At 35.4% G+C, this 25,769-nt stretch overlaps 1 protein-coding gene across 3 annotated transcripts in view; it reads left to right on the forward strand.

Annotated features, from left to right (window-relative positions):
* Window positions 1-2,139: 2,139 nt before the first annotated feature.
* Window positions 2,140-25,769, forward strand: part of sbf2 (SET binding factor 2) — a 288,968-nt gene continuing 265,338 nt past the window's right edge. For all 3 annotated transcript variants that reach the window (XM_087262128.1, XM_087262129.1, XM_087262130.1), the window contains exons 1-2: window positions 2,140-2,270; window positions 25,330-25,415. In XM_087262128.1, the coding sequence (XP_087118254.1) occupies window positions 2,216-2,270; window positions 25,330-25,415 (141 nt within the window). In that variant the 5' untranslated portion in view covers window positions 2,140-2,215. The remainder of the gene's footprint in view (window positions 2,271-25,329; window positions 25,416-25,769) is intronic.

Genomic DNA, 25,769 nt, shown 5'->3' on the forward strand with positions numbered 1-25,769 from the left:
TGATTTATTTTATCTTTGCCATGATGGCAGTACATATATTATATTATATACATATATAATATTTGAGTAGATATTTTTCAAGACACTTCTATACAGCTTAAAGTAATATTTAAAGGCTTAATTAGGTTAACTAGGCAGGTTAGGGTAATTAGGCCAGTTATTGTATAACAATGGTTTGTTAATAATTTTGACCTTAAATACTTTTCATACTGTGAAAATTTCCTTGCTCTACTATAAATAATACAGGTTTAAACAAAACCTTGATTTACTGTATGTCCATGCACAGTTCAAAAATAAATATGAAGCATCACATGTTGAGCAAGTTCATGAATGAAAATCTGGTAAATAAACTCTTCTTTTTTTCTGAAAAGCAACACAAATTAAAAAACTTAACATTTTACTGCTATAAAAATTTACAGTTACTTCAACTGAGTCAAAATAATGTATGCAGCAACTTTTTACTTTTGGCTAGTTTTAAGGAACAAAAAGCATATTTTCCTATTATTAAGAAAATAAAGGGCAAACAATTAGCATTTTTTAAAATTAATTTTGTATTTTTAAAAAATCTATAAAAAGGGTTTCGTAATTAGATTTTTTTTTATAGGAAACTGACTTCTAGTGACAATTTTTTAAACTGTAAAATATTATTGAAGAGAGAAAGCTGGAGAGTCACGTGTTTATGGTCAAAGAGCAACATGTGGCTTGCGAGCCATAGATTCTCTACCACTGTTCTAAAAGGTGCAGATCAACCAATAACCAATTACCATATTCTAAAACCTGCTTGACCAGTTGGTGTGAAGAGTTTTACAGTAGGAAATTCGACACAGTGTCATAGTGGCACAAATTTATGTTCAATTCACTTAAAAATGTAAACAAAACTAACAAGTTTACTAAATTGCTGGAACCTAGCATTTTTTACAGTGAAGGTTACCATTTTTGGCCATTTTATGTTTGTGTTTAAGCATATAGTTTTGGAAGATACCAAAAACAAAGGTGATTTTTGTGGTTATCATTGTTTAACTTGTTTTATTTTTGTTTTTTCCTGCTGAGAAAAAACTGCTTAAGCCAGCCTGGGCTGGTTGTAGCTGGTTGACCATCCTGGTTTTAGAGGGGTTTTGACCATTTTCAGGCTGGTTTCAGCAATTTTCAGCCTGGTCTTAGCTGGTAAATAACCAGCGGTAAAGTCTAGATGGGATATGCAGCTGTCTGGAAGTGTGATATGCACGTTAATATAGCTGCATTTTTTTTTGTGACACTGTATAATAATAATGAATATTTTACAGTACTGTGATGGTTGGGTTTAGGGTTGGGGGTAGGCGGTAAGAAATTACAATTTATTGGGTAGTTTAATAGATAGTATAAATAATACTCTGTACAATTACTCTTATTACCTTACTGTGATGATTGGGTTTAGGTTTGGGCTGAGGGTAGACGTTAATGAAATACAATAAATTGTACATTTAATAAATAATATAAATTATTCTTGTTAACTTCCAGCCGCAACCATATCCAATCTAGCAACAACCATAACCAGCTAAAACCAGCTTGACCAGCCTGGTTAAAACTGGATATAGCTGGTTTTAGCCGGGCTCCTAGCCTGTATAGGCTGGTTTTAGCTGACCATCTTCTAGCCTGACAAGCTAAGACCAGACTGTAAACCCAGACTCAAAACCCTTCTAAAACCAGGCTGGTCGACCAGTTAAAACCAGCTAACCTAAGTTGTTTCTTTTCAGCAGAATTATGTTGTAAAACAACTTGTGTAAGGGTCTGTCTCACTATATCCAAAACAAAACAAAAACTGTTAAATAAAGTGGAGAAGTGTTAAAAGGTCGGTCATCACGACAAAGTATAATTATATATAATATTTTCTGAGTTGTAGCATCGCAACAACAACAACGACGCCTCATTAAAAATAGGCTATACCAACAAATCCACTTCTACTTTAAGAAAAGTTAATTAAATTAATTAATTACCGCAAACATTAACATGACATACATCACGTCCAGTCTAAGGTAAACCTCTTCAATGTATCCTAACTCAAACGCATTTAGTTGTTTATTATCACTAGTGCGAGTGAATGCAGGACCCACGCCCATGCACGGACAGCCGCCAGTCCGCGCGTGCGCACTGGCTCCCTCTGTGTCAAACATGGCTGTGCTTTTGAAGAAAGAAAAATGCTGAATTGTGCTGCAGAATTTAGCCAAAAGAGGAAACCATGGCAAGACTGGCTGATTATTTCACAGTGGTAGGATACGACCAGGAGAAGGCTGGTAAGTTGCGGTGTGTGTGTTTGTGTGGAGGAGTGTTGTGATTTATTTAGGCCGTTAGCAACAACTACTATGCTTCTTCTGCTGTGCCTCAACAGATTAATGGATGGGTTTCACTTTCTTTGACCTGCTGTAATCCGTATCAATAGGAATTACGTGTCGGCTTTAGCAGGGAACAACACTACGTATTACAGTATGCGTATAAAATATAACGCGCTTGTCTGAATGGGAGGTTTTAAAAGATTGTTATTGTTTTACTATGTGTGTTCAGCACTATTTCAAACATTTTCATTGTGTTTTCGTGTGACATGTGAGTGTTTTAACAACATCTTCTAAAGTAAACCTCAGCACACACACAAACACACACGTATTAGTCGCGTGTACATGTAAACAGTGGAAATAAACCGCGCTTTGACTCATGCGGTTACTTGCTACTATTTGTTTCCAAACCGCACGCATTGATCTCTAAATGCCGATTTAAGCGCTCATTCTGCATTGATTTACACTGTTGACGGCAGGGTTTGGGTCGGTAGAGATTGGTCCGGTTTTCTCTGGATGTGTATGTGCGGGAAGCTCTTCCTGTGTTGTGGAAAGCGGATGCAGAGGAAGCAGGACTTTACGTGTCTGAATGTGTGCGTAATGTTGTGGACTGAAGTCTACAGGTGCTCCACGCTTCTCCCCTTTACTACAGCACATGAGCATGTTTACATTCACAAATAGTGAAGGAAGGAGAAGCTCTATTAGTTTTACCCTTTAGTAGTCGCAAAAACACTTGTCTTCTTTTTTAAAACTCTTTATTCTCATTGAAAAAACCTACATGCAGTGCTCAGCATAATTAAGTAAACCCACTATTTTTAATTTTTTTTAAATTCTTAGTAAATTTAGGCAATGTATTTTGGTGCATATAAACAAAACAGATTTATTAAACAGATATATTGGAGCAATTCCAGCGTTATGGATGTGACATTTGCAATAAAAACTCTAAACATAAATTCACATAGAAAGTGTTTGTTAACATTATATTGAAACTTTTGTTTATATTTTCTAGAACAACTGACCACAGAGTTATGAAACCAGAAAAATATCAATCTGTAAACATGTTTTGTACTTTAAATGTGGAAAATAAACAAACGTTATGGATGTGGCAAAAAAAATCGGCGGGTTTACAGAATACAACATACTTTGTAGAAAATCTGTGAATTAGATTGCACGACCCAAAAGAAACACTGACAGTCAAAAGGATAAGAGTTGTCTCTCTATAAAACAAAAGTGATTGGTTTTATTCAATTTAATATTTTCACATTTATGGTGAAAAAGTGTCGTTATGGATGTGACATCTCTCCGTTGTGGATGTGACGGATGTGAAATTGAGAGGAGAAGTGAAATCTGAGAAGACAAAACTAATCTACACAGATGCTTTGTATCTACTGTTATAAAACACTAATTTGTTTACGTTATACTTAATCCAAATCTTACTTTTGTATAAATAGAATCAGCACTAAATTAAAAATAAAAACAAATGTATATTTTCAGACTATTGCTTCTGGACACTATATGACGAATACAAAACCTAATACACAAACAAACATATTTAAAACGGATTGTTTGTTTGTACGGGGTTTAAAAAAAAGAGGCTGTAAACCATGCCTAGGCCACTTCCAAAGATGGTATGTGATAAAAGTTTGTAGATTAAAAAATAGCATCTGACAAGCAGTCATTTGTACAGTTATGTTTTGTAGAAGACAAAAATAAAACAACATAGCATCTATCTTCACAAATCAGAACACAGAATCACTACAGAAAAGCATTTGTGCGTTTTGTTTGCTGCTTTCCTGTTATAAAACACTCATTTGTTTACATAACACTTAATCAAAATCTTCCTTTTGAACGAATAGAATCGCTCTAAATTAAAAATAAAAACAAATGTATATTTTCCGACTATTGCTTCGGGATAGTATAATAAGTCACGTATACAAAACACAAAATGCAAGCAAAAGGGTTTCTGATTTTTGTGTTAAAAAAGAATGTAAACCATGCCTAGGCTACATCCAAAGCTGACATGTGATAAAAATTTGTAGATTAAAAGAAAGGAATGCATAATAATTTGCATTTATCGCATATTTCCATCAGTGGGAGGCGGATGAGCTGATTAAATCCTGGTAATCGTATTTATTTATTTTTCCCCGCTGTCTTTTTATGATTGTTACTTCTTAGATAATATATAAATAAATAAAAAAAGCAAGCAGAGGCAGACTTTGCATCTCTAATGATCTTTTGTGCTAGATTTGAGACTAGGTTATGATTGACTGCGTTTGCGCTTCGAGTCACTTGGCAGGACAAAATAGGTCATGGGCTGCTCGTCACTTAGAAGGAAAGAAACACTAATGAGATATTTATGCTGTGTATATAGTATAGATTAGGACTGCACGATATTGGCAAAATAGCATTACGAGATTTTGTTATTCTGCAATATACAGTTGAAGTCAGAATTACAAGCCCTCCTTTTAATTTTTTTTTTTTTTGCTTTTTGTAAATATTTCCCAAATGATGTTTAACAGAGCAAGGAAATTTTCACAGTATGTCTGATAATATTTTTTCTTCTGTATTAACTCTTATTTGTTTTATTCCGGCTAGAATAAAAGCAGTTATTAATATTTTAATCACCATTTTAAGGACAAAATTATTAGCCTCTTTAAGCTATTTTTTATTTCAACAGAACAAACCATCGTTATACAATAACTTGCCTAATTACCCTTACCTGTCTTGTTACCCTAATTAACCTAGTTAAGCCTTTAAATGTCACTTTAAGCTGTATAAAAGTGTCTTGAAAAATATCTAGTAAAATATTATTCACTGTCATCATAACAAAGATAAAATAAATCAGTTATTAGAAATGAGTTATTTAAACTATTATGCTTAGAAATGTGCTGAATAAATCTTCTCTGCTAAACAGAAATTGGGGAAAAAATAAACAGGGGGGCTAATAATTCTGACTTCAACTGTATATTACGATACGAATACAATTTCACCAGATGGCTTGAATATTTTTAGTTGTAAAAAAATTAATAATTTTAGATTGATTTGGGATGATTCTGCAGTTGCAGTGCTTAAAATCAAATAAACAATCCATAAATACAATAAAGAATACGATGCAATTAAAATAAACTGTGTTTTTTTTTATCGTCTTTTCAAGTATAGTAGTATAGTAATTGTATAATAAAGATAAAAATAATTCAATAAAATGAATCATTATTAAAGTTACAATTGGTGCAACGTCACTAATGAGATGTTTATCCTGTGTATAGTATAGAATTCTAGAGAATATAATGTGTCATATTGCTGATGCTTTGCCTCAAAATAGACACGCAGAATTGATGGGATGGTCTCCTTTAAGAAGTTGCTCTCATGGGTTGTTTAAATATGCAGTGGTGCTGAACGCTTTCATTTTCACTCTTGAGTGTTTTCACATGTTTCAGGGGACTGAGAAAGGTTTATGTGAACTTTGGATTATAAGTGAAAACTCCAAACAAACTGGTAAATAAACTGAACTGCACTAGCACACAAAAACACCCAGTGATTTTCACGGACCGCCTTTGCAAGTCTGTATTATTTAGTTTGAAGTTAAGTGCTAAAATATGATTTATAGTTATTTAAGTACACACAGTTATTCTTGATTTTTGCTGAAAAAATTCACACCAAAATGATTTTTTTACTCTTTGTTTCATCTTTTAAACCGAGCAAACAAACATATATCATTAATTCATTCATTTTCTTGTCGGCTTATTCCCTTTATTAATCTGCGGTCGCCACAGCGGAATGAACAGCCAACTTATCCAGCACGTTTTTACGCAGCGGATGCCCTTCCAGCCGCAACCCATCTCTGGAAAAAACATATATCAATGACATTTAAGTTATACCATTGATTATTTGTATAATATGTATTTTATTGATATTATACTTGTGGTTTTTATGTTTAATCAACTTGTTAGCTTTGACAGCTCGGTAGCCGGTCGACTACAGTTTGAACAGCACCAAAATCACTGAAAACAGGACATGATATCAGAAAATTCCACCATAAAAAGGACCGAATGCTCAATGCTCTAAAATAAAGTTTATTATAATTGATTCAGTACACACAGTTATTCTTGAATTTTGCTGAAATTTACCATTGGAAACTTTCAGACTAAAATGATTTCTAGCATTTGTTTCCACTTTTAAATCGAGCAAACAAACATATAACCATTACAATTTATTTATGCCATTGATTAATCCCATAATATGTGTTTTATTAATATTAAACATGTGGTTTTTGTAATGTTTAATCTACTTATACCTTTGATAAGCTGATAGTAGCTGGTAGTGTTGACCAAAGTTTTAAAACCGTCCATTTCTTTCGGCCCTAGTAGCCTAGGGGTACTGTGCTATGCAATACAGTTGAAGGCAGAATTATTAGCCCCCTGTTTATTTTTTTTCCCTGTTTTCTGTTTAATGGAAAGAAGATTTTCTCAACACATTTCCTAACATAATAGTTTTAATAACTCATCTCTAATAACTGATATATTGTATCTTTGCCATGATGACCGTAAATAATATTTTACTACATACTTTTCAAGCTTAAAGTGATTTAAAGGCTTAAGGTTAATTAAGTTAACTAGGCAGGTTAGGGTAATTAGGCAAGTTATTGTATAATGATGGTTTGTTCCGTAGACTGTCGAAAATATTTTTTGCCTAAAGAGGCTAATAATTTTTACCTTAAAATGGTGTTTAAAAATTATTAACTGCTTTTATTCTAGCCGAAATAAAACAAATAAGACTTTCTCCTGAAGAAAAAAATATTATCAGACATACTGTGAAAATGTCCTTCCTCTGTTAAACATAATTTTGGAAATATTTAAAAAAGAGTAAGAAATTCAGGGGGGGAGGGGGGGCTAATAATTCTGACTTCAACTATATAGAACCAACGTACCCACGGTGACCCGAGTACGATTCCCGGCTCAAGGTCCTTTGCTGATCCTTTCTCTCTTTGCTCCCAATACTTTCTTGTCTGAATTCTCTACTGTCCTGTCACAATAAAGGTGAAAAAAAAAAAAAAACTAAAACTAAAAAACTAAAAAATAATTATAAAAAAAAACATCCATTTCCCACTAACATTTAAGCTCTGTTGATTACATTCTTAAACACCGTTGATTTGCCATTATGTTCACATGCTCAACGGAAATGACCGTGATTGGCCCTGAAGGTAATCAGTAATTCACCAAACTCACCGCTGTTTACTGAGTGCAACCAAAGATACAGAGACACTGGAGCGTTTTAAAGCTGTGAAGATCAGTCGATTCATCAGATGATCGATCGTATGTCAGCTTATAAACAGACCAGCTGATCTTCATGGCTCTAAAATGTTCCAGTGTCCCTATATCTGTTACACTCAGTAAACAGCGGTGAGTTTGGTGAATTGATGACCATCAACTGATGAATTCCAGTATCGTGACAACACTAGTAGCCAGTTGACTACAATTTGAACAGCATCAAAAGCTTCTAAAACAAACAAAACAGGACATGTCATCAGAAAATTCAAACATGAAAAGGACAGAATGCTTAATTATTGTTTTAATCGTAGTTGACAGTACATGTTTAAGTTCATAGAAATGTGTCTTTTTGTAGCAGATCTTCATTTGTTTGTAGCAGATCTTCATTTGTCTTCATTTTTGAGTCCTTTAAACATTTTAAAAACATTGTGTAAGTTCTTAAAAGATTACAATACTCATGCATGCACTGTTAATGTAAACACACTAACGTTCTATGTACTGTAACTATTACATTCACAATTATTATTATTGCAATAAAACTTCGGTTAGTACAACGAAATCGAAATACGTTGCTCCCTTGTACGTTTCAGATATCAAATCCAACAGACGGCATTGTTTACATTTTATGCTTTAAATACACATCCTTCTTGTAGTCATCCACAGCAAGGTGCGCTTGTCTAATAGTTTACCTAGACAAGCATATCACTAGTCTAAACCTGTGTTCCTCAACCATGTTCCTGGAGGACCACCAACACTGCATGTTTTGGATGTCTTTAATTATGTGTAACAGCCAGTACAGGTCTTGCGATCTCTGCTTATGAACTGATGATCTGTTCTGTTTAGTTAAGGAGACATTGAAAATTGGTAGAGCTGGTGGTCCTCCAGGAACATGGTCTAGAAACACTGACCTAAATCAAACCAATAGTGTTTTCAGCAGCAAGCAAATTAGAAAAAAATGCACCATTATAATTGTGTCATGACCATTTTCTGATCACTTTTTCAGTGGAACCAATGGCGTTTGTCATTAAAATGTCTCATTAAAAGTGTCATTACTCTAATTACATTTAAGAGCATCATTTAATGTAATTTTATTGACAAATTCAGTTTATACAACTGTAATTGAGCTAAAAAAAATATTATTGACACTGCCTTAAAACGTATAACCTTCATAATGGCTTCATGACAGTCATGTTTATGGCAGATTTGTGACAAGTGTTATTGTCTTGATCATGTCACGTGGTTATGACAAATACAAACACAGGTTGTGATGTATTTCTTTAAGTCAAGTTGTCATAACAAACAGTCATCTTTGCTTTTAAAATGTCATAACTGAGCAAATGGTACTTAATGATGGTACTTAATGACTTAGTTGCATCTCATATACATTTATGATGTGTCATGTAATGATTATAAAGGTTTCGTGACAGGCTTATGAACACCCCTTCAACTAAAGTGTAACCAACACTTTTTAAAAGATCAAGACTCAAACGTAAAAACACTCCATAAACATTTCCAGTCATTCTTATGATGTAGTCCAAGTCTTTTCTGAATGGACAACAGTTTTTTTTTTTTGTTTGTTTAGTAGGTGGCTTGGAGTCTTTCTGAGCAGTTATTAGCATTCATAGAGTTCAAATGAGTGAGGTTTTTCTTCCAGTAGCTCAAAGACACTGACTATCCTCTTCTAAGCTCATCAGATCAGCTGGCTTTCCTCCAGGCTTTAAAGCTGCACTTGCTGAATCATCTCTGTCACTTGTAGTAAGCAGTGTCCTCTCTTTTAGACTCATGCAGATTTCAGTGCATAAATGGCTATGTTGTGCTGCATGGAGAACTCTGTGTTCTTGGCATTAGTGGGGGGTTGAGTGGATTCAGGCATCGTCCTCATATAAAAAAGTGCATCTGGAATTTTTAGATTGCTTAAGATAAGGATAAGAAATGAGAAGGCTTTGCGCATTATGAGCTAAAATGTTTCTCTGAGCAGTTTTCCGAAAGGACTGGTCATACTGATTTTTTTTTAAAAACTCTTATGTAATGTTATTGAAATAAATGATAATAAACATAATTATTTTCAGAAGATGTAATGAGGTGTAACTGTAACAGAATGACTTTAATTTCATTTATGTTAATTAACATTTGTTTTTGCTTTTTTATTTGTTTAATTTTTTTTGTTTGTTTTTATTTCATTTTTATGTAGTTTTATTAATGTTTTATTTTAATTGGTTTTGTGTTTTATTTTAATTTAATTAATTAATTTATTAATTAATTTATTTATTGTATTTAGTTTTTGTTTTATTGTTATTTTATTTTATTCGTTTATTTATTATTTTATTTTATTTAGTTTTTGTTTTATTGTTATTTTATTTTATTCGTTTATTTATTTATTATTTTATTTTTATTTTATTTTATTTTATTTTTGCTTCATTTATTTATTTATTTTGTTTATTTTTGTTTTTATTTCATTTTTTGTTTTATTATTTTTTATTAAGTTTTATTCTTATTTTTTATCATCATATTTATTTTGTTTTATTTTTATTTATTTTTGTTTCTATTTTATTTTATTTTATTTTCATTCAGTCATTAATTTTCCTTCGACTTAGTCATTTATTTATAAGGAGTCCTTTGCGTATGCATTACGCAGTGGATGCCCTTCCAGCCACAACCCATTACTGGGAAACCATACATTGTTGGGGATTCTGAAGCACCCGTGGGAAACCCATGCCAACAAGGGGAGAGCATGCAAACTCCAGATAGAAACGCCAACTGGCCCAGTCGGGCTTAAACCAGCAACCTTTTTGGTGTGTGGCGATGGTGCTAACCACTGCGCCACCATGCCATCTTTATTTTAGTTTACTTTATTGGCTGTAGTTGTACATACACTTGTTATAGTGTGCATGTGGCTTTGGTTAGACATATAACTTATACTTTAATTTTTTGCGATTAATGTTTCTGTTAACATGATTTACAGGATAATTGAAGTAAAAAAAATTTATTCCATTTTATTTTATTTTTTCCTGTGCAAAGTTAAAGGATTATTTTTTTATATTTATTTATTTATATATTTATTATTTATTTCTTTATTTTATTATTAAAAATACTTGTTTTTTTAAACACTGTCAAACAGGTTTACAGACAAAGGTTCAAGTACTGTAAGTTTAACTTTTTTTTGTCAAATACACATAAAGTACATTTTTGTGTTGATCGTAAAACATTTAGAGTATTAATAACCTAAACATTTAAAGTTCAGTTATCAAACCACCATGAGATTAGTTAATAGAACAAATAAAGTCCAAACAACTAGCTACTCAAATAATTTGAGTATTGCATCTAGCATTAGAGTTATGTGAAAACAAAAAAATATGGTTAAATAACTAATTCGGTTTGAGTTGTGCTTAAGATATTCAGTTTATGAGTAGCCATAGATCTTTTTCATTAAGTCAAAGTAAAAAACTATAAGTTAAACTATTTCATTTAGTGATTTGGAGAACCATTCCTTTAAATTGAGAGCAGGGCAAGTACTAATGTATCTGACTGACTTGATTGAGAAGAAATCTCTCTGTGGAATATAAAGATATTCTGGAAAATGTATGTCACAAAAGAGAGTGACATATCATTGTGTTATGTTCTGAGGCATCTTTGCTTATCGGTATCGGTCTAACTGTATTTGTCAGGAACAAACATTATAAAACTAGAATGCTAGTCTTACAGTCGATGAACCTTTAATTGACTAATTATATTGACTGAATGATGATGCTGCATTATGGACAATAAATGGCCCCTGGCAAAGAGAAACCAGGTAACCAATTTACTGCATCATCATAAAGAGTGTAAAAGATCCTGTTGATTAAACCTGCATGCTGAGAAAAATGCGTTACATAATGTTAGTAAAACCTGCTGTGAAACACTACATTTATCATGAACAAAACATGGGGTTTTTTTAAGAGTTCAAATATCAGATGTTTGTGTGATCTCTCTGTCTTTTTTTTAAGTTAATGAATAGAGGAATGCAGTAATCAAATGTAGACCATAATGTTTCAGTAATGAGCAGTTGGTGTTTATGGACGAGCAATGTTTTTGTGTGTGTGTCTTCTGTTAAGTTTGTTTTGGATGGAGTGTGTTTTGTGTATTTAGTTTTTAAGAGGTAGACTGCTTTCAGTTATGTGCTTTTACTTTTTTAGTTATTCAACATGTTATTTTCTTGCAGTTTGTCATATTATACAGGCACAGAGAGAAGCCTTTTGCTGATCAACCTAAAGTTGTTTTCTGGTAAATCTGGCAATACATTATATGATAATTGTTGGCTCTTTGATTAATAGCTTTGATTAACTACTTTGTATGGGTGACGCGGTGGCGCAGTGGGAAGCGCTGTCACCTCAGAGCAAGAAGGTCGCTGGTTTGAGCCTTGGTTGGGTCAGTTGGCATTTCTGTGTGGAGTTTGCTTTTTCTCTCCGTGTTCGTGTGTGCTTCCTCCGGTTTCCCCCACAAGTCCAAAGACGTGGTATAAGGAAATTGGGTAAGCTAAATTGTCCATAGTGTATGAGTGTGTGTGTGTGTGTGGGTGTGGGTGGGAGTGTTTCGGTGTTTTCCAGTGATGGGTTGCAGCTGGTTGGGCATCCGCTGCATAAAATAAATGCTGGATAAGTTGGCGGATTATTCCGTCATTGTGTGTGACTCATCATTGCAGAAGGCTTGAATTAACTCCACAACAAATACATCAAATAATCATTGGGAAAGTTTTAACTAGTATTTTTCACAAACGTTACGTGAGATCTGCTTTATGTCTGTCACTGTGCTATTTATCTGAAGCAGCCGGAGATTGATGCACACTATGACATGAATGTGGGGGCAGGGAGAATTAGAATTAAAGGCACAGACAACTAAAACACCTACAATGTGTTCAGAGCAGACAATTCCAATATTCTGAAAGGTATAATCTGATGGGTGTTTTGCGCTGAAACTTTACAGACACATTCTAGAGACACTAAAGATTTATATTAAATCTTGAAAAGAGGTAAAATAGGTGCCCATTAACTACATTAATTAGGCAAATCTTTGTATAATGATGGTTTGTCCAGTAGACAAATATATTGCTTAATGGTGCTAATAATATTGACCTCCAATTGGTTTTTAAAAAATTTAAAACTGCTTTGATTCTAGCCGAAATAAAATAAATAAGACATTCTCCTGAAGAAAAAATATTACTGGAAATACTGTGAAAAATTCCTTGGTCTGTTAAACATCATTTGGGAAAAAAAAAAAAAAAACATTCATAATAATTCTGACTTCAACTATATGTCTAGCATTATCATCGGAAATGACACACCTCTGATGTGCAGAGGAAATGTTTGCTGCTACTGGTCAGTGGAAAACTTTATTGGCAGACCACATTTTAACATTAATTTAGGATGTTGATTTCAGGGCTAACTGCTTCATGGAAAGATAAGCTGGTGGAGTCAAATGGAACTGTTTCACGGTAGTGACACTTTGTTTTGGTTTCTTCAACTATGCTGCTGTTTTGCAATAGAAGATTGCAGTTTTGGCCTAGATCATTCACAATCGCCATTAAGATGTTTATCACAGCAGACAAAATGTACTTCATCAGAAACAAAAACTCAACGCAAGCACCTTCAATGTTCTTTTTAAAAGCGGAAAAACAAAGACGATTGAGTTCGTCAAATGATATGCCTGCTGAATTTGTTCCTCAGTGAAGCTGGGGAAAGGTTATACTGATGAACTGTTGATGAACTTGGATTGATCACGTCAAGTTTCCTGATCGCTGGTAATATGGAAACATCTTTGAATTGGATGACCTCTACTCCAACTCTCTGACATGGTTGACCACATTTCATTTGGATATTGCTTAACTGGTTGTAATAGGAAGTCAAAATATGAGCATCAAAAGTTATTATGTTTCCATCCAAAGATGTGAATTAGATTTATGCGCAAACAGGAATATCGAATAAATTTTTTTTGAATAAAGCACGGTTTTTCCATCCAATAAGTCAAAGGGACTGTTTACTGTTTAGCTAAGTTATCATGAAAAGAACTGAAGTAAATGCTCTTCGAAGTGCATTTTAGATGTATATACACTAGGCATGGTCAGGGCCAGACTGGCCAGTTTCCCACAGGGTCGATGTACTTTTTGGGCCGGGCTGTCTGATCATCTTCTTATGATCTGATCGGCCCATAAAGCACTAAGCAGACTGTCATTTTTTCTGCCTAATTAATTGACGATGCTGTGATCTGTGACATTCTGTTTCTTTTTCAAACAGACCGGCTCATGTGACATAATCTGCAGCCCATTGGTTCTTTTCTTTATTGACATTGGGCTGACCCAATCACATACTTTCATTTTGGGTTCTGTGTAAGCCTGCAACGTCGGTGTGTATATGAAAAAATAGCTGAGAGTCAGGCTTGTTTCTCACCCCATGCGCACGTATGGAGAGCAGAAGCAGCGTGCAGGCGTTTGCTTTTTGCGTCTGCAGCGCACAGAACATTGACAACTGTTGCACAAATAAATAGATATTTCTGTCTATTCTAAAGTTACCTATCTGTCTATATAAATATACATTTTTTAAGGCCCGTGGCAACTTCCTCCTATCCTGTTTCCTTAACCTGCAAGTCTTTATTTTACAAATGACATAGATACTAAAGATCTGTATGCTTCTCATACTCTGAGGAGTGTCATTCATGTGTTTTCAGGTGCACCCGGTCAGAAGACAATCGCATGAGATATTATCACGTTTTGTGTTTGATCGTCAGCATGATGAAGGTTAACGGCTATCAGTTTAAGCCAAAATCATTAACCCTCCTGTGAATTTTTCTTTTAATAAATATTTTCCAAATGATGATAAACAGAGCAAGGACATTTTCACAGTATTTCCTATAAAATTTTTTCCTTCTGGAGAAAGTCTGATTTGATTTATTTTGGCTAGAATAAAAGCAGGTTTAAATGTTTTGAGTCGTATTTTAAGGTCAATATTATTAGCCCCCTCAAGCAATATATTTTTTGATTGTCTGCAGAAGAAACTACTGTTATACAATGACTTGCCTAATTACCCTATTGAAGCCTATGAAGCACACTTTAATCTAAATGCTTGTGTTTTGAAAAAATATCTTGTAAAATTGTATGTGCTGCCATCATATCAAAGAGAAAATAAATCAGTTATTAGAAATGAGTTATTAAAACTAAATTTAGAAATGGGTTGAAAAAAAATCTTCTTTCCATTAAAAGAAGGGGGAAAATAGTTGCTAATAATTCAGAAGGGCTTATAATTATCACTTCAACTGTGTGTGTGTGTGTGTGTGTGTGTGTGTGTGTGTGTGTGTGTGTGTGTGTGTGTGTGTGTGTGTGTGTGTGTGTGTGTGTGTATGTATATATGTATATATGTGTATATATATATATATATATATATATATATATATATTAGGGATGTAACGGTATCAGAATTTCACGGTACGGTAATACCTCGGTATGAATGTCACGGTACGGTATTTATTGAATCATTAACAGGAAAAACAAAACTTTTGAAAATACTCCAAAAAAGTGCCAAAAGTGTCAATGACATACAAATTAGCCATCTATCTGTAAGCTTTGAAACAGGAACTTCAATTTTAATAACAAAAAATTATTAAACCATGTAAAAAAATTAAGTTTAAATTTAGTATTGTTGAAAACTCATCACATTCAACATTTAATCACTCACTCACTTACTTAGATAGAGATGGGTTTAAAGGAAAATTATCATATAACTATAATCTGGTAAAAGCTGGTATCTCTGGGTATTTACAATGTCCCCTGCAACAGAAAAAAACCCTCTCATTTGGGACTGAGGATTCTGGGACAGACATATGACTTGGCCCATGTTGACAGCAGTGGGTAACGTTGTGCATTGTCTTTCCCCCACTTGAGAAGACAAACCATGAGTGAGATAGAGATCTCTTTGCGGTACAAGTCAATGTCTGCATCAATCTGAACAGTGTGCTGTGTTTCTGCAGTCCCCATGACTGCTATTAGTCGTATTCCCCAACTTGCAGGCACGTGCACACATAGGGCTCAACCTGTGCAGTGCACATGCCCTTTTTAGTCTTGGATAGAAAATGCCCTTCCAAATCGATCAAAAGTGCCCCCGCGACGCGACACAACCTCCGTACAGCCCTTCAGTAGACAACACCGCTCTTGAGTATGCGCGCTCCACCCCCCCTCGGCGCGAGACAACACGCGCGAGACAACACAGCTGATCAGAACGCGCGCGACAACACTGCTATTCAGCACGCGCGCGGCGACAACACCCGCTTTAGGTTCGATCATTTCCATCTTTTTTTCATCTCCGCTACTAGCAGCACACTCCATTTCCGCATTACCGCATTAATTTTCTCAGAAGACCTATAGTTTTACCGAGTCATGCGACTTCGGTAATATCGAAAAAAATTAATATTGCGGTATGACGGTATTTACAATACCGTTACATCCCTAATATATATATATATATATATATATATATATATATATATATATATATATATGTGTATAAGGGTTGTGTGTGTGTGTGTGTGTGTGTGTGTGTGTGTGTGTGTGTGTGTGTGTGTATATATATATATATATATATATATATATATATATATATATATATATATATATATAGTTCAGCTGGAATTTTATTGGTAAATATGTTTCCATTTTGGTTTATGCACATTTCTGCTTATCACATAAAAAGTTTATCCCACTCAGTTGTGTGCATACCTTTTTTAATGTGCATTTTTAAAATGTGCCATTTCCATCAAGCAGAAAAAAAAATATTTTTTTTTGCGATATTGGGGAAAAAGGGCATATAAATAGGTGGATTGAAACATAGATAATGTCAGGATCTTTGATGCTGAACTGCTTTGCACCTTTGTTTAGAGCGACTAGTGGTGTGGTTGACCGTAGACAGCCAAAATAAATTACACTTCTGTCGTGCTGCTATTTACTGTATACATTGCTGCATAAGATAATCCTTTATTTTCGATAATATGTTCTTGTAAATATCAATAATGTGAAATGGAACAGGGAGGTATGGTGGCTTGGTGGTTGGTCAGATCACCAGTTTCTCCATTAATGCTGTCTCATTGCGACCATCTTATCATCAAATGATCTGTTAAAACAAAAACAAAAAACATGTTTTTTTGATGCACATAGTGGAATTTATTTGGTAAATGTGTTCAATAGTGGTTCATGCACATATTTGCTTATCGCATAAAAGGTTTATCTTACTCAGTTGTCAGCATACAGTTTTTTAATGTGCATTTTCAAAATGTGGCATTTCCATTAAGCACTTTTTAAGCGATTTTAGGAAAAAGTGCATACAAATTGGTGGATTGAAACATAGCTAATGTATGGATCTTTGATGCTGAATTACTTTGCACCGTTGACGCTTTTGTCATTTTGTTATTTGTTGCTTTCGTTGCTGAAGCATCAGTCCTTTGGAAAACCCAATGAGCTACATTTCGCTCCCGCCATGTGTTTTCAGGTTCACAGCTGCTCTGGTCCATACTGGAATGCTTCCTTGAATCTGGATGTTTTGACATCACACATTTGTAATCTTTCATCATACCCTTTACCATGCAAATGATATATATTGCTTTGCATATCTCGTGTTTTGGACAGCAGTATGAAGGCCGATCGTGGGATGGCTTCGGGATTTTTAGACAAACACTCCAGTTGTTTTGCGATTTTGAAATATTTGTTTGATGTTATTGATGAAGTGCAGAACTCAAAGGCGTCAGGATTTTTTCCATGCAGGCCCGGTATTGATGGCATGTGTTTTGTTTTGTCTCCCCTGCATGTGCACCTGTGTGATGGGCCAGTTCAGGTTAGATGTTAACGTGGTTGTGACGCAAAGAGACGCCATCTCCCTGCTGTTCAGTGTTCTCTACCATCTGATTTATACAAGAATGCTTGAGCCGAAAGATGGATTGAAGTTTTCAGTGAACAAGGAAAATAATGATACATCTGGATTCTGGAGTTATGATAACATAATATGATTGAGTATGAAAGTACTTTGTTACACAAAGAGTTTGCATTTCTTGCATTTCTTGTTTTGTTTGTGAATTTCACCAAAACCCAAGACAGAAAGTCCTGCCTTTTAACCCCTTACCCTTGTGTATTACTCCACCCACATACAGCAACAAGCAGAGGACACTCTACAGTTTGACAAATATTACTGCTTTTGGGCAAAAGAATGTACTTTTGAGGCTTTTTTAGTCGAGAATGTAATCGTTTAGATTGCGGCTATGCAGTTTATTTATAAGGATAGTGTCTATTTTTAAATATTTCTAATTGCTGAGATACAGCGCGTTGGCGGCCATTAGCCTGTCATTGAGCAGACCAAAGACGGTTGACGTTGTCCATCCACATTATGACGACATAATAAGCCCTTATAGGAGAAAAACCATTATAATTTTGAACTACAGCTGATCAAATCATTATTAAATATTATTATTATTAACATTATTATTAACATTATTACTGGTAAGTGACTTTCTAAATTGATCTTTCTCTTTTGTATGTTGTAGTGCTGTATTCATACCATACAATTCTTGTGTATTGAGTGTGAGATAAGACTCGCATTTCGGGAATGTGTGTTGTGTTGGCAGAAAAAAAGAAGAAATGGCCACATGTGTTTAGCGTTTTTCCTTATCGCAAACACAACAGCAATCTAGTAGTGATTGTGCTGCTTTGGCTTTTTCGGGGTTAATTATTGTGATCTTCCAATTGCAACAGAGACATACTGTAGACTGTAATAGAAAGTAATACTGTTGGGAGATATCTCTGTAGATTGATGGCATTTCATGCGTTCATCCTTATATTTTTAAAATGTCAGCAAAATCAGCTGTTTTGTCATCACTTTAGACATTACGCTAGAGAATCATTCAAATACTAGCTCTAAAGTGATCTTGGTGAATTAGCAATGGCTTCTGCTGTTGATGTCAGCTGCAAATGTGAATGAATGGCGGTAGAAAGTAGTTCCTAATGCAAAAGGGTTTTTGAGACGCTCTGTGTTTGATTTCTTTATTTATATACTTGATTATGCTATCAAACTGTTGTATAAACGCAAAATTACACTTGTAGTATTGCCATGTTGCTGTATATCGTCAACCCACACCTACCACTAGTGTCAATACACAGCCAGATTTTACTGCTGCTTGTGTGATATAGCTCATATATATATATATATATATATATATATATATATATATATATATATATATATATATATATATATATATATAATCTCTCCAGTCACTTTTTTTCTTACTTCACTTTAAAGTAAAGTAAAAAAACCTCTGTATTTGTAAATTTCAGCAAACACCCAGCACAATACTAAACTCATGTATTTGATTCATATTTTCTTTTTTCTCCAAATGTCATATATTTCTTTACCTCATGCTTTTTTTTTAATCAGCTGAAATATGACATTATGCAATTAATGTTAAGCAATAAAAGCAAATATTCCAAATACCATTTCAAATAGGCTCGGGATTATAGTGAATACCAACATCCCCCAAAAAAATGGTTTCATCCAGGAGAATTACGGTGTGGAGAAGCCCCAAAGAAGCACATCATTCAGACTGTTGCATCCCCAGAGTGGAGCATGGGGGCAGATCAGTGATGTTTTGGGCTGAAAAATTATGGCCCAGTACTTGTGCTTCACTGCCAAGGTCTAGCAAACCAATCTGGAAGGCAATGTCCACCCAATGGTTCAAACATTGCATCCTGAAGGCGATGTATCAAGACTGTTGACAGATTAGTCACATGGAAAGGAAAGTAAAGTTGAACAGCACAGTCACCAGAACCGAATATTATTAAGCCACTTTGGGATATTTTGGAGAAACATGTATGAAGACGAATGACTCAAAATCCCTCTGGCCACACTATGCAGGACTTGTATCTGTCATTTCCAAGACAAACTGATGCTGTATTGGACACAAAAGGAGACCCTACACCGTACTAATTAATTATTGTGGTCTAAAACCAGGGGTTTTGGTATTTTTACTTTTTTTTTTCAACCTTCTAATGCAGCACTTGAGCTTTATGTTTGCATGTTTGAAGCACCACTCATGTTTTGCTCAGGAAAAAGGTTAAATATGATTGAGTACATTCTAGCTGTTTGTGTAAATGTGTCAGACTCCAGTTTTGGATAGTGAATCATTGTTTTGTCTGTCTTCCAACGCAATGCAGAACCACACCTCACAACAAGGTTTGGATGTGTTGATGTCTGCCGTAAGATGTGTTTTGAGGTCATAGTGCAGATATGCACAAGTCAGGACCAGATCTGACTCCGTTAGCGAGTTTGATGTTTGTGTCATGACGGTTGCTTAAGACTTCGCTTGTTTGAAATGTTCTTTAAACAAGTTTACAACATGAGATATGGAGTGGAAAACACCGTTTGACAGTGTTTCTCACAGGATGTTATTGAGAGAGGATACTTACTATCATGTGTTTCTGTTCTGGTGCGGGGTTCAGAATCAGGACACGGCAGTAACGTTTAATGTTAATGTCATGCAGTGATGAACGATGAGGGAAATATGAACTAATCAGAGTAAAATGTTCTGGAATGTGACGTTGTCTTATGTGCTGATTGACTCGGACCTGCTTTAATCACAGGTACATTAAATACTGACAGCACAACACTCTGGCTATTCTGCTCATCTATAAGTGGACTTTATAAATAATTATTACACGGCTGTCTGGGATACTTGGTTCTGATTTGCAACATTTCAGGAATTCTGCTGAACAACACAGGCTCATCTGCAAACTTCAAATCACCTTTAGGGTTGGGCTGATAGACTATGCCATCGTCCATCGCTGATGGCTGACAAACTTCACAATGCTGAGCCGGCATCGTGATCCATCGCCCCGCCCCACATTTATATTGATATATAACTTGCATGCATGTCATCTTAATAGCAATAACTTCTTATGGACGTTTGCAAAAGAATGTGTATCTGAAATTTACAACAAAACACTAAACACTAACTAAAGTGTTAATTCGCAAAAATGTAGACAGCACCCTTTAGGAGATTTGTCATTAAAAAGTCCAGCGAAACGTACACAGAGCAAAGTGTTTTAAAAATAGAGGCTTGGGCATTTATTTTCTGCACTAGACTGAGATATAAATATGCAAAAAATAGACAAAATAATGCTTACGCCCCATTCACACGGGGTGTCAGCGTCAACGCAACTCATTTACTTTGAATGGGTGACGTCAGGCGTTGCCGAACTGCATTTTGGATATGTCGGCTACTCGCTGCAGAAGTTGGGACTAGCTCAGCTTTTCAAGTGCCGATGGAAGCGTCAGCCAATCAGATCGCTGTATGCAAATACACCAGCTAGACAGTGGCCTATTGCTGACTGAATTTTAATTGGCTGACGCTTCTATGACGATCGCTTCAGCCCCAACTTCAGACACGCCTTCAGTCAAGCGTTGACGCTGAAGCCCCGTGTGAATGGGGCGTTAGTGTCATGGCTGCATTACTTTCCTATTGCCATGTATAAAATATTTCCCCAATTTAAAGTCTGCATATCCTTTATCCATAATCTATTTTAGCATCTTAAAGAGTTTCCTGTTTGATGACAATTCAGGGTAGCACTCTTTGAATTAGTGATGCTGTTTATCATAAAACACAGTTTGTATCTCTTCTGCACACTGGTTAGAGGAGCTTAGTCTGTTATATTTAGCCCAAGCCCATGTTTTGACTTTTAAAGCTATGATTTTATCTATATGCAGGTTGACTGTCAGCACTACTGTTTATCAGGAAAATAAAGCACAACACTCTGAAGAATGCCAGGTTTTTTCAACTCATTTTTAGGTGTATTGGGGACTAACCCAACAAGGGATGCACTAATACCATTTAATGGGAACCGATCCGATTTTGATACCAAAATTCTGAGTATCGACCAATACAGATCTGATCCTGAAACTGCGTTTTATTTTATTTTTTTGTTTTTAAGCATAATACAGTTTCTATAGTTGTGATAAACTCACATAACAGTCTTCTTAAGTAAAAATAACAGACCCATAGGCTGATTGTATATGACAGACACACAATCTCACTAAAAACATGATGCTTGCTGTAAACTAGGCCACATTATTTGAGCATTCCTTACGACAATGTTCTGTTGTTGATCGAAGTATCGGGATCCGTGCATTCCTAAACCCAACTGCCGGGTCAATATTTTTGAATTAAATGAATAGGATTAAACTCAATATTTGGGTTTGTCCATATTTTGCCCAATTTGGGTTTAAATTACTCCGCATTTCTTAGATTGGTCAGATGTTTTTTAAATGAATAGTTTATGCAGATGAGATCATTCACTCAGCCATCGGGCCCCAGTGACTTCCACTGTATAGAAAGAAAAATGTCCTTCCACAGAAAGCAATGAAATAAAGGCATGGAATGAGAGTAAGCTGATGACTGAATTTTCATTTTTGGGTGAACTATCCATTTAATGTCATCTCACATCAGGACTCAATTTTCCTATTATACACACGTTCAGACATTTTGCCAAACGTTCTTTTTTTTTCAGATGTTAACAAACCATGTCCAAGAGCAATATCTTTATAAAGTTGTCTGTCATTTGATCAGTCGTTTAGTCCAAAAATCTGACAGACCTGCAAAGCTTTTGTCCAACACATATCTGGCCTGTTTTGTCTATCTGTAATAACTATTGTTAATGATATTTCCAAACTCAGGTTATAAAAAAAAAAAACTAAACTAAAGATATCACCAACATACCCAGTGTTTACTCCAGGTTCTAGTTTCCTCTTCCAGATGTTATCAAGATGTCAGACAGTGGAGTGAAGTATTCCCCTGATAAATATGGAATATCTTGCTTTCACTTCATTTTTTTGCTTGATAATGTCTGTCTTACTCCATATGAACTCTTCAAATTGCTTTTAAATCCTGAAAGCCTGGGTCTTATTGACCTTAAATGGGCTACTTTCTCCATTTTTGGTTGTCCTCCAGGAGTATTTGTGTTCATGAGGACCGGTTTTGTCAAATTACAATGTTTACACTGGTAAACGCTAATTGATGAAACCCTCTTGGTCCTGTACACACAATGCTTTCTTTATCAACAACAAAAAATGGGCTCGGAAAGATGGGTTTTGGTTGCCAAAAAGACTAAAAGGAATGCATGAGGAGTGATTGTGTGCCAGTTAGGAAACCTGGAATTGCAATCACATTTAACTTTTTTTTTTTTTTTTAATGGACAGGATTGTCCTAATTTGCCCCATAATCTGTTGGTGCTGTTTTTAAAACTTTAAACATTTAAAAGCTACTGTTACAGTCCCCCTGTTGTGATGTTTTAAAGGTTTCTAATGTTGTTTTGGAGGTCTTCATGCGGTTGAAGTCTGTCTATTATGAAGTTTTAAGAGTTCCTAATGTTGTTTTGGAGGTCTCCTGTGGTTGAAGTCCCCCTGTTGTGATATTTTATCGCTGTTTTGGAGGTCTCCAACAGTTGTAGTTCCTCACTGCAATATTTTTAAAGATTCCTAGTTTTGTATTGGGGATCTTCTACCAGCCCCTTCAGAATTTTTCAGAACATGTTTTTAGGATTTCTGTGGCCTAACCTGACTGATTTTGCTTCTACTTTTTTTTTTTTTAATTTGCAGTATCTTTTTGTTTATTTGCCTTAAAAATTTACCACATACATCAGTATTCTATTTTTAAATTACTTTTAGACCTCTAGAACCGTTGGCATTTCTTTGTGTGAATGGGTGTCGTGTTGATCGAAAATGTCTCGGTCCCGAATTTGCGGAACATTTTCAAAAAAATGTCGATATGCAACATTTTGTTTGCTTGATTTTGTAATAGCTTCAGCAATAGGAAAATCCTCGATGGTCTGTTTTATGATAAGTTTGCTAAGGCTGCACGATCAATCGAAATTAAATTGTTATCGAAATCCATCTGTGTTCATCTTATCAGGGACGCATCGTTGTGTTTTCAGTATTAAACGTCCTCTGAAAGCCAGAGGGCGCTCTAACACGCGGAAACATCAAACACTCATGAAGAAACCCCGGAAATCCCCATAAACATAAATAGAAGATTTAACTGCTTTCATTGGTTTAACATGATTAAGGGTGCTTTCACATCTGTAGTTCGCTTCATTTGGTCCGGACCAAGGGTAATAAATGATACATTGTTGCATCTTCTGCCGTCTTTGGGTCGTTTACACACCACACTGCTGGCTTTGGTCCGAACCAGATGAAACGAACCAAAATGCAGTCATCTGACAAAATCCACATCTCTCATTGGCCAGATGTTGTTGAACATATTTCCTAAACTGCTTATTGATTGGTCAGAATTCACGTGCGGGAAAATGGCACTGAACTCCCGAAGGTAAACAAAACCTTTTACTCTGGAGGGACGACTGCGCTGGCTGATTGTATCCCTGCTTTAGACAAACTATACATTACGAAAATGAAGCGCGGCCACGGCTGGAAAACAGTGTTTAATGCATCGCTTGTCACTTCAGGAGGAGGCTTGAAATAAATTAGCTAAACTGCCACATGTTTGTCTTGCGGAAATATTACCAACTATTCACCAGGTAATATTTTCCCCTTTCTCTCTTTCACAGTTGGTAAAGCGCTGTCAACAAATATTTTTCCTCCATATCCCATAATGCACAGCGCATCGGCCTACGGCAGCTGAATTAGTCCAAAACGCGTAGTACTTTTTGCGGTTGGACCTGTTTTAGGACGGATCATATTTTCACCACAAAGGAACCGCTCCAGGGTTCGTTTGAAAGCGTACCGAGACCACCTCTTCAAGCAGGTCTCGGTACGCTTATTTGGTCCGCTTTTGGTGCGCACTCGAGTACGATTGATGCATTCTCACCTGCCCAAACGAACCGTACCAAAAGGGAAACCGAACTCTAGTGCGATTCAATCCAACTAAATAAGGCAGGTGTGAAAGCACCCTAATAATAACATGACTATGGATAAATCTCACTGAAGTGTTTATTATCTAAACACTTGAATAAAGTTTTGAGTTTTGTCAGTTTGAAACAGCTCACCAAAGCGGACTTATTGGGGCAGTTGGTGGTTAGAATGAAGAATGAATTTGCTTGAAGTATTCCAGGCTCTTAATACTGAAACTGTTGACAAATTGTTCAGTGCAGGAAAACCATAATAAAGTCACCTAACTTACCCATGTCAAAATGTTGCTGAAAGGGCACATCTCAGTTGATACGCAGTATCAATCACCCAATGACAGTTGGTTTTAGGTCAAGGGGTGGAGTTTAGGGGTGGAGTTTGGGGACATCCCTCCTTTTAAAAATCGTACACTTTCGTGCATAATAAATCATACAAATTTGTAAAAATTGGAAAAATTGGAAAGCGACTAAAATCCTAAGTCAAGTCAAGCAACATCTTAAACCAACGTCATATTGACATCAAATACTGACATTTATTATTCGTCAGGTATGGCAACCAAAATCCAATATCTGATAGACGTCATAGCGGTAACATCTACACAACGCCAAGCTTTAACATCATCAGATGTTGATATTTGGTTGTTTTTATGTTGCGTTGGAGAGTGACTAAAATCGAACGTCTGACGTTGGGTTCTTGCGTCAACCCAATTTTCATTTCCACCCAAAAATGCAATTACATGTTCGTAAAGCTTTACTACTGAAGTTTAACTATGTCAAAATGTTGAAATGAAATGGCACATTCCTGGTAATACTCAATGTCTTTTTTTACCTCTATAAATTTTAGGCTCTGGTGAAGGATGTGGAAAGATCATTCAACGATTCCCCAAAAAGGACTGGGATGGCACGGCATTTCCCCAGGGTGTGGAGATGGTAAGAAGTTGTTTTTGTTCTGTTTTCTGAAAACCAAAAGCAGACTCAGGCCATTTATTCATAAACAGCTGCCTTAGAAATGGAAAAAAATAATGCAAATTCTACCTCATTGTTTTTCCCAGTTGTTCCCGATGATGGATTTTCAAGTTTTGCCATTGGTCAGTTCTTGACCACGATCATCCTAAATAGAACAAATTTGACATTGTTGGAGAATATGAATTAGTTTTTGATCTTTATTTTTTGAACGCATCTGCCCACATCCTCAGAAAACTCATATGGTTCTTATATTGGCCTTTCCTTTGGTCAACAAATGCGTAATCACTGTTTACTTAAAGGTCTATCCCAGTTGCCTTC

This window comes from Danio rerio, chromosome 7 (genome assembly GCF_052040795.2).
Source record: "Danio rerio strain M-AB ecotype USA chromosome 7, GRCz13ab, whole genome shotgun sequence".
NCBI lineage: Eukaryota > Metazoa > Chordata > Actinopteri > Cypriniformes > Danionidae > Danio > Danio rerio.